Source organism: Paroedura picta, chromosome 5 (genome assembly GCF_049243985.1).
Source record: "Paroedura picta isolate Pp20150507F chromosome 5, Ppicta_v3.0, whole genome shotgun sequence".
In the NCBI taxonomy this organism is placed as follows: domain Eukaryota; kingdom Metazoa; phylum Chordata; class Lepidosauria; order Squamata; family Gekkonidae; genus Paroedura; species Paroedura picta.
In genome coordinates this window covers 123,219,405-123,233,002 of record NC_135373.1, presented here as the reverse complement: position 1 = coordinate 123,233,002, position 13,598 = coordinate 123,219,405, and the positions used below count along the sequence as shown (strand labels likewise).

Here is a 13,598-nt window from a genome sequence, read left to right as displayed (position 1 = left end):
TAGATCCCCTCTGCTGGATCCAGTCAGTTTCAAGATGAAACTGGCCAATAGCATGCAGTGGCAGCAAGATCTATTGTGGGGCTTTTGTATCTAAATTGGGGTTGGTTGTGAGTTTCTTTGGTTCCGTTTTTGCCTCTTTGGACCATCATTCTGGGCTCACAGTAAAGAGATGAAATGAACTCCAGTCCTGGCCTCTGTAGCCACATAGACCCCAATTCAGCCCCATTTGCAATCTCTCCTAGCAATTCCATGCAGGCCCTAAGCTTTTAAATATTTTGTCATTATTATTGAAAGTCTTTACATTATTTTATGATGGTCATCACAGGCCACTTGTTTTATGGCCGTTATTGTGTTCTAAGCATCCCATCATTCTGCCTAGAATCAATGGCATTTGATCTGCCGCCCACCAGACAATCCAAATATTTTGGCAGCAGGAGTTCCAGAGAGAATTACCAGGTCCCTCCCTGCCACAAGTACATGATGGGGGTAAGGTTGCCAGCTCCAGGACAGGAAACCCCTGGAGATTTGGGGGGGGGCAGAACCGGGAGAGGACAAGGAACTCAGTGGGGTGCAATAGCAAAGAGCTCACCCTCTAAATCATCCATTTTCTTCAGGGGAATTTATCTCTGTCATCTGGAGTTAAGCTGGAAATCCCCAGGTCCCACCAGGAGGCTGGCATCCCTATGTGCCAGATCAGGTATTGGATCTTTCCTGTTTTGAGCCAGAACCTTCCCTCTCTGTTTTCAGGAACTAAGCACACCACCCAGCCTCCTAGGAATGAAACGAGGCCAGCGTTCAACTCCTCCATCCTCTAATTAAAAACGGCTCCGGTCAGAACCTGCAGGATTATGTTGCATGCCCAGCATCTAGCATTCCCTCATTAGTATTCATCGTGGCTCGCTCAGAACTGGTGAGAAAACAACCAGGCTTCACTCTCAAATGGTCTCTGCAAAAAAGCACAGCAGGTTCATGCCCGCAACACTTAGAATCGTAGAGTTGGAAGGGACCTCCAGGGTCATCTAGTCCAACCCATTGCTCCATGCAGGAAATTCACAACTACTTGCCCACCCACAGTGACCCAATTCCCTGCTCAGATGATGCCCCCTCCTAAAACCAGAATCCCTGACCAGTCTGGACTGGAAGATAGTCCCAAAGAGGTACAAAAAACGTCCAGGGGAGAATTTTGCACAAACAAAGGCCTTGTTTCGATTTATTTATTGTATTATATTTTTTTTATTTGCCCCTCAGGCTGAAGAGTCTCATGGCGACTTACGACAGTAAAACCAAGAAGGTAAAAACAGCATTAAAAACAAATATTATAAAAGATTAACCTTAAAATATTAGGATACTTGGCTATTTCCATACTGCTATTAAAACAGCCCAAATGGGTGGTTACCCTCCAAAAGCCAACCGAAAGAATTCAGCTTTGCCTGCGGAAACTAAAGTCCAGGAGGGAATGGGCATCATCTGAGGCTACATTTCACAGCATTGGGGCCGCCACTGAGAAGGCCCTTCCCCTGACGGCAGCTAACTGAGCTGTCCTGGGGCCAGGAGAGACGGTCCTGTAGGTATGAAGGTTTTGGAAGTTAGCACCAACACCTTGAATGGGATCCAGAGACTTATTGGAGTAATACTCTTTAAGTATTTGAAAGGTTGTCATTTGGAGGAGGGCAGGATCCTGTTCCCATTGGCTGCAGAGGAAAGGACACGCAGTAATGGGTTTAAACTTCAAGTACAACGATATAGGCTCAATATCAGGAAAAATTTTTTCACAGTTAGAGTAGTTCAGCAGTGGAATAGGCTGCCTAAGGAGGTGGCGAGCTCCCCCTCACTGGCAGTCTTCAAGCAAAGATTGGATGCACACTTTTCTTGGATGCTTTAGGATGCTTTGGGCTGATCCTGCGTTGAGCAGGGGGTTGGACTAGATGGCCTGTATGGCCCCTTCCAACTCTAGGATTCTATGATTCTATGGCCTGTGTGGCCCCTTCCAACTCTAGGATTCTATAATTCTATGGCCTGTATGGCCCCTTCCAACTCTAGGATTCTATGATTCTATGGCCTGTGTGGCCCCTTCCAACTCTAGGATTCTATGATTCTATGGCCTGTATGGCCCCTTCCAACTCTATGGTTCTATGATTCTATGATTCTTCTAATATGAACTGACTGTGATGTTCCAGCCAGCAACTCAGCAGCTGCATTTTGGACCACGTGCAGTTCCCAAAGCGCTTTCAACGGTAGCCCCACGAAAAGCGAATTGCAGTAGCCCACTCTGGAGGTGACTGTGGCGTGGATCGACGTGGCAAGGTTGCCCGGACAAATAAGGAGGCAGGTGGCAGGCTGGGCGTAGGTGAAAAATTTGCTGACCATGCGACCACGGGTGAGAGAGTTGCAGTATTTTCAAAAAAAAAAATCAGTTTATAAATACATGTCTAAAAGGGGAAGAAGCATGACAGAGCCAGCCTGAATGCAAATGGCAGCTGGCATGGCAGGACTGTGGTTGGTAGGGTTGCCAGCCTCCAGGTGGTGACTGGAGATTTCCTGGGATTACAACTGACCTCCAGGGACTGCTTGGGAAGGCAGACTTAGGCAGGGGTGGCCAAACCGTGGCTCTCTCCGTGGACTACAGTTACCATGAGCCCCTGCCAGTCCACGGACATCTGGAAAGTCACAGTTTGGCCCCCTCTGCTCTATGGCATTATACCCCGTGGAAGTCCCGCCCCTCCTCAAGCCCCACCCCCTCAGGCTCCACCCCCCCATAATTCCAGATATCTCAGAACCCAGAACAGGCAACTCTAAATCTGAACAATTGTTGACCTCCTTTTAACAATGCCTTTAGCCCTAATAATACCCGGGTTGTGTGTATATGACACAGTTGGTAAAACCTGTCCAAATTGGCCTTCATATGGACCCAATAAAGTGAGGGCACTTTCCCCCAGAGGGCCAATCACCAGTCTTCCCCACCCTGGTCCTCCTCCCCCTTCTCTTTCTTGATGCTTTTGGGTACTTAGAATCACAGAATTGTGCAGGGACCACCAGGGTCATCTAGTCCAACCCCCTGCAGAAGGCAGAAAATTTACAACTACCTGCACACCCACAGTGACCCCAGATCCACACCCAGATGATGCCCCCCCCCAAAAAACAGAATCCCTGGCCAGTCTGGCTTGGAAGAAATTCATTTCCAGGTCCCAAAGTGGTGACCGACATTCCCCTGGCCCTGCAAGAAAGGGCCACAAGAACCAAGGCAGCGAGGAGGGATAGTCGGTCCCATTTAGCAGCAGGACTGTAACCCAGATTGGGGGGGGGGGGGGAGACAGGCCAGCTGGCCATGTTTCATGGCATGGGCCATTCTGCTTCGAGACCTCCTGTTTGCCAGAGAGTTGGAGGAGGAGGCCAGCTGGCCACGCTCCATGGTGCTGCAGGTGCAGTGCCTGCGTGGGCGGCCTGACTCCTCTGGTCAGGCTGCTGTGTGCACCAGGGCCTAAGAAGGACCGATCGCCTTCCAATGCAGCTGTTTCTCCAGGGAAACCGATGCCTTGAAAATAGTTGTAATCCCTGAAGACCTAGAATCATAGAGTTGGAAGGGACCTCCTGGGTCATCTAGTCCAACCCCTGCACTGTGCAGGACACTCACAACCCTCATCCACTGTCACCTGCCACCCCCTGGAGCCTTCACAGAATCAGCCTCTCCGTCAGATGGCTATTCAGGCTCTGCTTAAAAATCTCCAAAGAGGGAGAACCCACCACCTCCCGAGGAAGCCTGTTCCACTGAGGAACCACTCTAACTGCCAGGAACTTCTTCCGGATGGGTAGAAACATGTTGGGTCTCAGTTCCATGCGTGACTGAGTGATGTAATATACAGTATATTATCATGATTTATTGATATTTTTCATTTTGGATGTGTGCACTTTATTGTCATCAATATTCCTTCTAGCTCAACCTTTAGGTTCCTAACTTGTCTAGTGAGGTTGAGATTTGTTTCCCTTTTTCGTTTTGTTGTTCTGACCCCCCAAAATGGCCAGTGATGGGCCTAGAAGGGGTGGGACTGGCTGCACATGGAGGCGAAATGGGGAATCAAACCCAGCTCAAGTTCAGAGTCTGGATCTCATGAACAAACTGGGAGCAGGAGGAGAGCCAGCACCTAGGAAGGCTCAGCGCAGGCATGCACGCTAGTGCCCGTTGTCTTCCTGGGTGTAACAGGCTCTGCCTCCAATGCTTTTTAATAATTCTCAGTCTGAAAGATTCAAACACATCATTCCCCCCTTCCCCCACTCACTTTACCTCCCTGCTAGGAAAGAATCCTTTCTCTCGAATTTGGCACGGCCAATGGCTATTAAACAGGACATGTCTAATGGGGAAAGTTGGCAAACCTTCAACTGAATTTATTTTCAACCCCAAACCAGAAAAAAAAATAACCCCCCTGGGGAACTTGTTGAGAAATTGCATTAGGATCTTACCCTTTGCTTTTGAAAAAAAAAATTTCCAGCTTACAGTCACAATTTCCTACTGCCTTCTTCTCTGACGGAGAGGCTGATTCTGTGAAGGTTCATGGGGGTGGCAGGTGACAGTGGATGAGCGAGAGGGTTGTGAGCGTCCTGCATAGTGCAGGGGGTTGGACTAGATGACCCAGGAGATCCCTTCCAACTCTATGATTCTATGATTCTAAATTCTATCTAAATATCCGGAAGAAGTTCCTGGCAGTTAGAGCAGTTCCTCAGTGGAACAGGCTTCCTCAGAAGGTGGTGGGTTCTCCATCTTTGGAGATTTTTAAGCAGAGGCTGGAGAGCGATCTGAGGGAGAGGCTGATCCTGTGAAGGTTCAAGGGGTGGCAGGTGACAGGGTTGTGAGCTGCAGGGGGTTGGACTAGATGACCCAGGAGGTCCCTTCCAACTCTAGGATTCTATGATTCTATATGTCTCTCCCTCCAACCTTCCATCCTTTGACTGTGAAAAATACTTCCCACAAGGAGCAGTGAGAAATGGTCACATAAGGTGTGCAAGTGAAGGATTAAATTGGAGGAAGCAGAAGAAGAGGCAGACAAAGAACAAGGTGGATGGATAGAACTGGATACTGGGATTGACCTTAGAAAACGTAAAGAAATGACGGCAGACGGAGTCTTTGTTCAGAAAGTCACCACGAGTTGGAAACAACTTGATGGATCTGACAACGAAAAATATGCTGCTAACCCTCTACCTAAATCAGCCTTTCTCAACGTTTTTACCATTGAGAAACCCCTGGAACACTCTTCAGGCTTCGAGAAACCCCAGAAGAGGCGCAATCAGGAAGAATAGGGTTGGGAAGCAGAGATGTGGACACGCCCACCTGGGGCCCTCCAAGCCCCACCCCCTCCAGGACCATCATTGGCCATTGGGGGGGGGTCAGAATGACAAAACCAAAAAGGGAAACAAATCTCAACCCTACTAGACAAGTTAGGAACCTAAAGGTTGAGCTAGAAAAAATATTTATTACAATAAAGTGCGCATATCCAAAATTAAAAACATCAATAAATCATGATAATATACTGTATATTGCATCACTCAATCATGCATGGAACTGAGACCCAACGTGTTTCTACCCAAAGGGTCTTCCTCAGTGGTCAAATTAGTTTAAAATGCACTATGAGTGTAAAATTTAGGGCTTGCTGTGGGTTAAGAAAGTCTTGAAGCAAGCCCTAAATTCAGGTTCCTAACTTGGGGGGGGGGGGGTGTCAGCATGACCATATACAGCCATCTCACCCAATCAATGTTTAACAAATTAAAAAAAGATATTAAAAATTGATGAACTCCCACCCACTTGGGAAACCCTTCCAGGGCCGGCAAGGAACCCCAGGGCTTCACGAAAACCTGGTGAAGAAAGCCTGACCAAGATGTATGGCCTAGTCATTCACATTTCATTGAAGAAGAAGAGTTGGTACTTATATGCCGCTTTTCTCTACCCAAAGGAGTGTCAAAGTGGCTTCTAATCGCCTTCCCTTTCCTCTCCCCTCAACAGACACCCCGTGAGGGAGGGGAGGCTGAGAGAGCCCTGAGATTACTGAAGAAGAAGAAGAAGAAGAAGAAGAAGAAGAAGAAGAAGAAGAAGAAGAAGAAGAAGAAGAAGAAGAAGAAGAAGAGTTGGTTCTTATATGCCGCTTTTCTCTACCCAAAGGAGTGTTAAAGGGGCTTCTAATCGCCTTCCCTTTCCTCTCCCCTCAACAGACACCCTGTGAGGGAGAGGAGGCTGAGAGAGCCCTGAGATTACTGAAGAAGAAGAAGAAGAAGAAGAAGAGGTGGTTCTTATATCTACCCGAAGGAGTCTCAAAGCGGCTTACATTCACCTTCCCTTTTCTCTCTCCCCAACAGACACCCTGTGAAGGAGGTGAGGCTGAGAGAGCCCTAACATTACAGCCTGGTCCGAACAGCTTTATCAGTGCTGTGACTATCCCAAGGTCACCCAGCTGGCTGCATGTGAGGGAGCGTGGAACCAGGCCAGAATAGAAGTCCGCACAACTAACCACTACACCAAGCTGGCTCTCACCAAGCTGGTCTGAGGAAATGTGCATGCACAGGAAAGTTAATACCTTGAATTAATCTTCGTTGGTCCTCAAGGTGCCCCTGGACTCGAACCTCGTACCGCTGCTTCAGAACCACACGGCTACCCACCAGCATTGCTACATACGCTGCAAATGGCAACCCGCCCCCATAATATTTCTTGCACCTTGGAGAAACAAAACTCTTCAGCCTGCATAGTGCATATTTTTCTGTTTTTTCTTTTCTCGTGCTGTTTCATTCAAACGGCTTTCTGTTTCCTGGAACTTCGAACCTGCTGGGCACGCAAGCTTCCTGCCCCGACCACACACACACACACCCTGTCACTTTATCCTTATAAATAAAGGTGTAGAGAGGGGGCCACAGAGGGAAGGGTGTTCCTCCGGGCTGCAGGGTTTTTCAGCTCTTCCTTCCTACAATTAAAGAAGGGAAGGCTCTTTGCTGTATATCAAGTGCGCTCTGAGCTGAATCGGGACATCTGAACCACTCCCCCCCCCCAAAAAAAAAACCCCAAATGCTTGAACACCCTGTGGTTGCTTGAACACACACAATCTATTCAATCTGCAAATAGGGTTGCCAGCTCTGAGATGGGCTTACCTGGAGACTTTGGGGGTGGAGGGGATTAACTGTTTGAATTTGCATTTTTAAAGGGCTGACTTTTTTGTCTGTTGCCCCATGAAAATCTACTTCTTCAGGCACAGTCCCGAATTGCCTCCTCGTTTGCCCTGCTGCAAAGGAATCTTCAGAAAACTGGATTTAATCTTTTCAAGCATAGTCTAACTGGGTCTCATCTAGGGCTGCCCAAGGCAGAAATGCCTGCAATCGGATTTTCCCCCACGCCCGCCATTTTGAATTGTTTGGGAATGCCCCTTTCCTCATTGCTATCCTCCCTCCCTCCCTTCTGAAAATATGCCTTTTTCAAAAGGGGTGATCGCGTTATAACGCAGTTCCTAATTTTTTTTTTTAAAGCAGTCTGGCATAGCAACATTATAACGTTATAACACAGAGTTTTAAAAAATACATTCAGGACCCCTGGGAAGGAAAGGGGGGAGGCGATCAAGGACACAGAATGGTGGGATTAAGGGGCGCAAGGGAAACAAAGATGCAAGCAGGCATCATTTTGCAAAATACACATTTTTGGGGAAGGGGAAGGGAGCAAAGCATGATGGGAGGCTGCTTCCACTAAACTCAGTGCAGAAAGCATCTCACAAATTTCAGCCTGGGAAATAAGAGGAAGAAAGTCCAAATCCAGAAACACTAGAGCCAACTCTCTCCTAAGGTGGAAACGGTCCGGGAGTGGGCGGGATTTGAGATGGGGGGGACCTCAGTGGAGTACAATCCTGCGGAGTCCCCCCTGCAAAGCAGCTGTTTTCTGCAGGGGAACTGATCTCTGTAGTCTGGAGAGGAGCTGGAATTCCAGGAGATGAGCTCCTTGGACCCTTGCTCTTTTCTACCACTACGGATTATCCTGGCTACCCATCCTGATTTCACCCCACAAGTAGTCGTGAGGATAACATCGAGGAAAGGAGAGCAATGCCAGCCACTTTGTGTCCCCACCGAGAAAAAAGGTGGTGTGTAAACAAAGGAAATTTTAAAAATTAAACAATATATATCTCAACAATTTCATACAGTTCCTTTAGAGTACGCGACCCGTTTTCTGTGACTATAGGAGATGGTTTGCTGATAACTTACTAGAGAGGACATAAAATTGGTTCATAAGCCGTCCTGCAATGAAACGTTGAAGGCAATTTTAGCACCCCAACCACAAATTCCAGGAAGCAGAGAGTTTTTTGGGCGATTTCACACACCTTAAACAATGCACCTTGCAACTGGATTTTGCTGTGCAGAACGGGAAAATCCACTTAGATAAGTTGGAAGGAGACTTATAAGCCATCCAGTCCAACTCCCTGCTCAATGCAGGGTCAGCCTAAAGTATCTAGGAGAAGGATCTGTCCAGCCGCTGCTTGAAGACCACTAGTGAGGGGGAGCTCCCCACCTCCTTAGGCAGCCCTTTCCACTGCTGAACTAGACTCCTAGAATCCCAGAGTGGGAAGGGGCCATGCAGGCCATCTAGTCCAGCCCCCTGCTCAGTGCAGGATCAGCCTCAAGCATCCAGGAGAAGGATCTGTCCATCCGCTGCTTGAAGATGGCCAGTGAGGGGAGCTCCCCACCTCCTTAGGCAGCCCCTTCCACTGATGAACTAGACTCCTAGAATCCTAGAGTGGGAAGGAGCCATGCAGGCCATCTAGTCCAGCCCCCTGCTCAGTGCAGGATCAGCCTCAAGCATCCAGGAGAAGGATCTGTCCATCCGCTGCTTGAAGACGGCCAGTGAGGGGGAGCTCCCCACCTCCTTAGGCAGCCCATCCCACTGCTGAACTAGACTCCTAGAATCCCAGAGTGGGAAGGGGCCATGCAGGCCATCTAGTCCAGCCCCCTGCTCAGTGCAGGATCAGCCTCAAGCATCCAGGAGAAGGATCTGTCCATCCGCTGCTTGAAGATGGCCAGTGAGGGGAGCTCCCCACCTCCTTAGGCAGCCCCTTCCACTGATGAACTAGACTCCTAGAATCCTAGAGTGGGAAGGGGCCATGCAGGCCATCTAGTCCAGCCCCCTGCTCAGTGCAGGATCAGCCTCAAGCATCCAGGAGAAGGATCTGTCCATCCGCTGCTTGAAGACGGCCAGTGAGGGGGAGCTCCCCACCTCCTTAGGCAGCCCATCCCACTGCTGAACTAGACTCCTAGAATCCCAGAGTGGGAAGGGGCCATGCAGGCCATCTAGTCCAGCCCCCTGCTCAGTGCAGGATCAGCCTCAAGCATCCAGGAGAAGGATCTGTCCATCCGCTGCTTGAAGACGGCCAGTGAGGGGGAGCTCCCCACCTCCTTAGGCAGCCCATCCCACTGCTGAACTAGACTCCTAGAATCCCAGAGTGGGAAGGGGCCATGCAGGCCATCTAGTCCAGCCCCCTGCTCAGTGCAGGATCAGCCTCAAGCATCCAGGAGAAGGATCTGTCCATCCGCTGCTTGAAGACGGCCAGTGAGGGGGAGCTCCCCACCTCCTTAGGCAGCCCATCCCACTGCTGAACTAGACTCATAGAATCCTAGAGTGGGAAGGGGCCACCCAGGCCATCTAGTCCCACCCCCTGCTCAGTGCAGGATCAGCCTCAAGCATCCAGGAGAAGGATCTGTCCAGCTGCTGCTTGGAGACCACCAGAGAGGGGGAGCTCCCCACCTCCTGAGACAGCCCCTTCCCACTTTGAACTACTCTGACTGCAAACAGTTGCTGAAGTGGGTTGCAACTTTATTGTCAGCATGTGTGAAAGCAGCCCTCCCAGCTGGGCAAGTCTGCTTGGCCAAAAGCCCAAGAGGGACCTGTATAGATGGTCATCCGCACACAGGCTGCCATTCTGCTTCCTGAATTCACACAATTATTTTTCACACCCCCCCCCCCCCGTGACATCACCCACGGAGAGCTGCCAAACTCCATTTTGGGCATGGCTTTAAAAACTTTGCAAAGGGGGGGGGGATGTGTCAAGATGCCACAGTTTTCAACATGACAGCGTGGGAATACGATCAGCGAATAAGGGGGGAGGGCAATTGCAGGCCCTGAACAGCCGGCTCAGACGACCAAATTGCAAAGAAAAGAAAGAAGGGAGGGGGGAGGGAGGGAAAGACAGGAAAAAAGAGAGTGGGGGAGACAGACAGACAGACAGACAGACAGACAGACAGACAGAAAGAAAGAAAGAAAGAAAGAAAGAAAGAAAGAAAGAAAGAAAGAAAGAAAGAAAGAAAGAAAGAAAGAAAGAAAGAGGGAGAGGGAGAAAGAGAGATAGAAAGAAAGTGGAAGAGGAAGAGGAAGAGAGAGAGAGGAGAGAGAAAGAAAGAAAGAAAGAGAGAGAGAGAAAGAAAGAAAGAAAGAAAGAGGTAGAAAGAAAAAAGAAAGAAAGAAAACGAGAAAGAGGGAGAACAAGAGAAAGAAAAAGAGAGAAGAGAAACTGGTGCTGCCAACTGATAGGATTGCCAGGTCTCCCCTGGGCACGGGTGGGGTTGCCAACTCCTGGCTGGGGACTGCCTGGGGAGGACGGGGGCTTCAGCGGGGTCCAATGCCACCGAGGCGACGCTGGTCCGTCCCCAACGTCTTGGCTGAGGGCAGAGGCTCAGCGCAGCCGGGGAAGCCCCGCGCAACCCAACGAGCCTTTCGGACTGGGACGGGACTGGCTCTGGAGCCCCCGGGGGTCCCTCCCTCCCTCTCCCGCCGCCCCTCCCTGCGCCCCCCTTACCTGCCCTCCCGGCCGGGGCCTCGGTCCCTCCGGCGTCCCCCAGTTCGAGCTCCGGCGCCGCGCGATCCTCTCGCCCTGCAGGGCTGCAGCTGCAGCTGTCCTTCGGCCTTCCCCGCCCCCAGCGGATGCCACCCGGGCCGGCGGGGAACTGGATGCCAGGGGCAGAGTGGCAGCCGGCAGGCGCTGGGCTCCTTCTCCTGGCACAGAGAGGCTGCTGCACACCAACTCCCTCCGCGCCTGCCCTGCCAGCCTGGATGGGAGGGGGGGACTGGGTGGGCACCCCTCTTTTTACTACCCGAAGGAGTCTCAAAACAGCCGACAATCGCCAGCCCTTCCTCGCCCCATAACCGAAACTTTGGGAGGGAGTTGGGGCTGAGAGCTCTGAGAGAACTGGGACTGGCCCAAGGTCTCGCAGAAGAGCTCATGCGTCTCAAGGCAGCCGATGAACACCTTCCCTTCCTCTCCCTACAGCAAACACCCTGCGAGGGAGGTGGAGCTGAGAGAGCTGTGAGAGAACTGTGACAAATCCAAAGTCGCCCAGCAGGCTGCATGGGCCGCAAAGCAACCTTCCCTTCCTCTCCTCCAGACAGACACCCTGCAAGGTAGAGGCGGGGCTGAGTGATCCCTGAGAGAACCGTAATTGGCTCAGTGTTTTATGGTTCTGGTTTTAATTGGTATGATTTTGATTGTAAGCCGACTTGAGGTGTCAAGAGTCGAGAGAGGAAGGATATAAATCCAATAAACAAACAAATAACCAAATAAACAAACAACCTAGCAGGCTGCAGGTATCTCAAGGCGGCTTTCAATTGCCTACCCTTCCTCTCCCTACAACATGCAACCTGTGAGTTAAGTGGGGCCGAGAGAGCTCTGAGAGAACTGTGCATGACAAGTGGGGCCGAGAGAGCTCTGAGAGAACTGCATGGCCAAGGTCACCCATCTGGAAGAGCGGGGAGTCAAACCCGGTTCACCAAATTAGAGGCCGCCGCTCTTAAGCCACAACACATCCCCCGCCCCCCTGTGTTTAAAGAGGCACCCACTGGCGTGATGTTTCTGACTGGAGAACACGGGGAAAAGAGGAGGAATGTGTGTGTACAGGAAACCTGGCCTGCCTTAGTATCGTTTTCAGGGACCTTCACGCCTGCCTGGAGCTGCAACTAATACTATGGTTTTGGGAGGGGGGGGAAGATAAGAGACAATTAAGGGGTGACATCAGCCAAAAAGAAATTTAAAAAGAGAGTTTTGGTTAGGGGGGGTTAGGGGGTACATTCCCCTTCCCTTTCCTCTCCCATAGAGAGCATATCCTATAGTAGCATAGAAGAACCAGCTCTTTTTCTTCTTCAGTGATATCAGGGCTCTCTCAGCCTCTCCTCCCTCACAGGGAGTCTGTTGTGGGGAGAGGAAAGGGAAGGCAATTGTAAGCTGCTTTGAGACTCCTTCGGGTAGTGAAAAGCGGCAGATAAGAACCAACTCTTCTCCTTCTTCTCTTTCTCCCACCCTCGTAATAGGTGCCCTTCATCCTTTCCTCTCAGCAGTCTTTCTTTCCAGGTGCCACCAGTCAGCCTGAAAAAGCCCATCTCTGCAGGGAGGGGTTTCTTGCACCACTTACAGGCCCCACAATGCCCACTGGAGCCACCGTCAAGGAAGTTGCCAGTCTCCTGACATTCTTGTCAACTATTTCGGAATCAATTCTGCAGTTAATCCTATGGAGAGATTTGTTACATGTACTTTTATTAATTTGTCCAATTATAGACACTTCCTTGTGCTTCTAACAGGTTCCCATCAGGTAAACATTCATCAGGTGAAGATATTCTTTTAACATTCGGGGCAATGATGGGGGAGGCTTCACCTGCTGAATATCGGCCTGCCTTGGCAACAGGGAAAATTTTCCTGTCCCAGTGAACATACAAAGATGCCTTCTAGTGAATCAGATCCTTGGTCCATCAACGTCAATGTTGTCTTCTCAGACAGGCAGCGGCTCTCAGGGTTTCCATCACTTGTTCAATAACCGGTTAAGCTCTTTCCCATTTCTTTCTTCTGCTTTTTCTCTCCAATTCCCCGCATGAAGAAAAGCAGCATGTCAGGGGAAATTCCCTGCATGAAGAAAAGCAGCATGTTAGGGGAAATTCCCTGCATGAAGAAAAGCAGCATGCCAGGGGAAAGCCTAGCCTTCTCCCCGAGCCACTAACTTTCCCATTTGAATCCGCCGGCTTGTCGAAAGCCATCCGGAGCATTTTTCCAATTAGAGGATTAATGCGATTTGTGATTTTGTGAGTCTCAATCCATTAAATGACGGAGAGACCGTGGCACTTCCAAAAAGGAACTCTGGTGCTTAATGAGGAGGCAAACGATAACGGCCACCTTGAGCAATAAAGAGATGCCGCAGCACATGTTAATTGGATGCTGCTTCAAGACAGGTTGTTCAAACAGATCGCTGTCATCGGAGATGAAAGGTGGGATCATTAGTCGCCAGAGTTTACTAATGGCTGTTTTTATTTTAGCAATTATGTGGCTGCCGGCGTGTCAGGTGGATTGAGATGTTGCATTTGGTAAAAGGGGAATATTTGGGAAAAGTACGGAATTTAACGGGAAGGTGTATTGATCTGTTTATGAAACACACACATATTTTTCTGCCTGTTTATCTCTACCTGTAACACACATATCTGTCTGCATCCGTCTGCCTGTCCTGGCGCCTCAACATGTTACAGTTTGTAACGGTTCTATGGTTTGGATGATTACAGGGGTTTACGAGCTGCAAGTTTTATGCATTTACAAGTTAATGAGTTAATGAGTTTGATTGTT

The 13,598-nt window shown here is 49.8% G+C and overlaps 1 protein-coding gene across 6 annotated transcripts in view; it reads right to left on the bottom strand.

The window, feature by feature from the left end:
• The window catches only part of PRKCQ (protein kinase C theta), a 50,922-nt gene extending 39,988 nt beyond the window's left edge, over positions 1 to 10,934 (bottom strand). For 2 of the 6 annotated variants that reach the window (XR_013231434.1, XM_077340313.1), the window contains exon 1: positions 6,558 to 6,704. Coding sequence is in view for 3 of the 6 variants with exons in the window: in XM_077340313.1 (XP_077196428.1) it covers positions 6,558 to 6,645 (88 nt within the window). In the remaining 3 variants the exon portion in view is untranslated. Of the gene's footprint in view, positions 1 to 589; positions 1,652 to 6,557; positions 6,710 to 10,799 lie in introns of those variants that run through there. The other 4 variants (XR_013231435.1, XM_077340316.1, XM_077340314.1 and 1 more) reach the window with 4 other exon arrangements.
• Between the last annotated feature and the right edge of the window lie 2,664 nt (positions 10,935 to 13,598).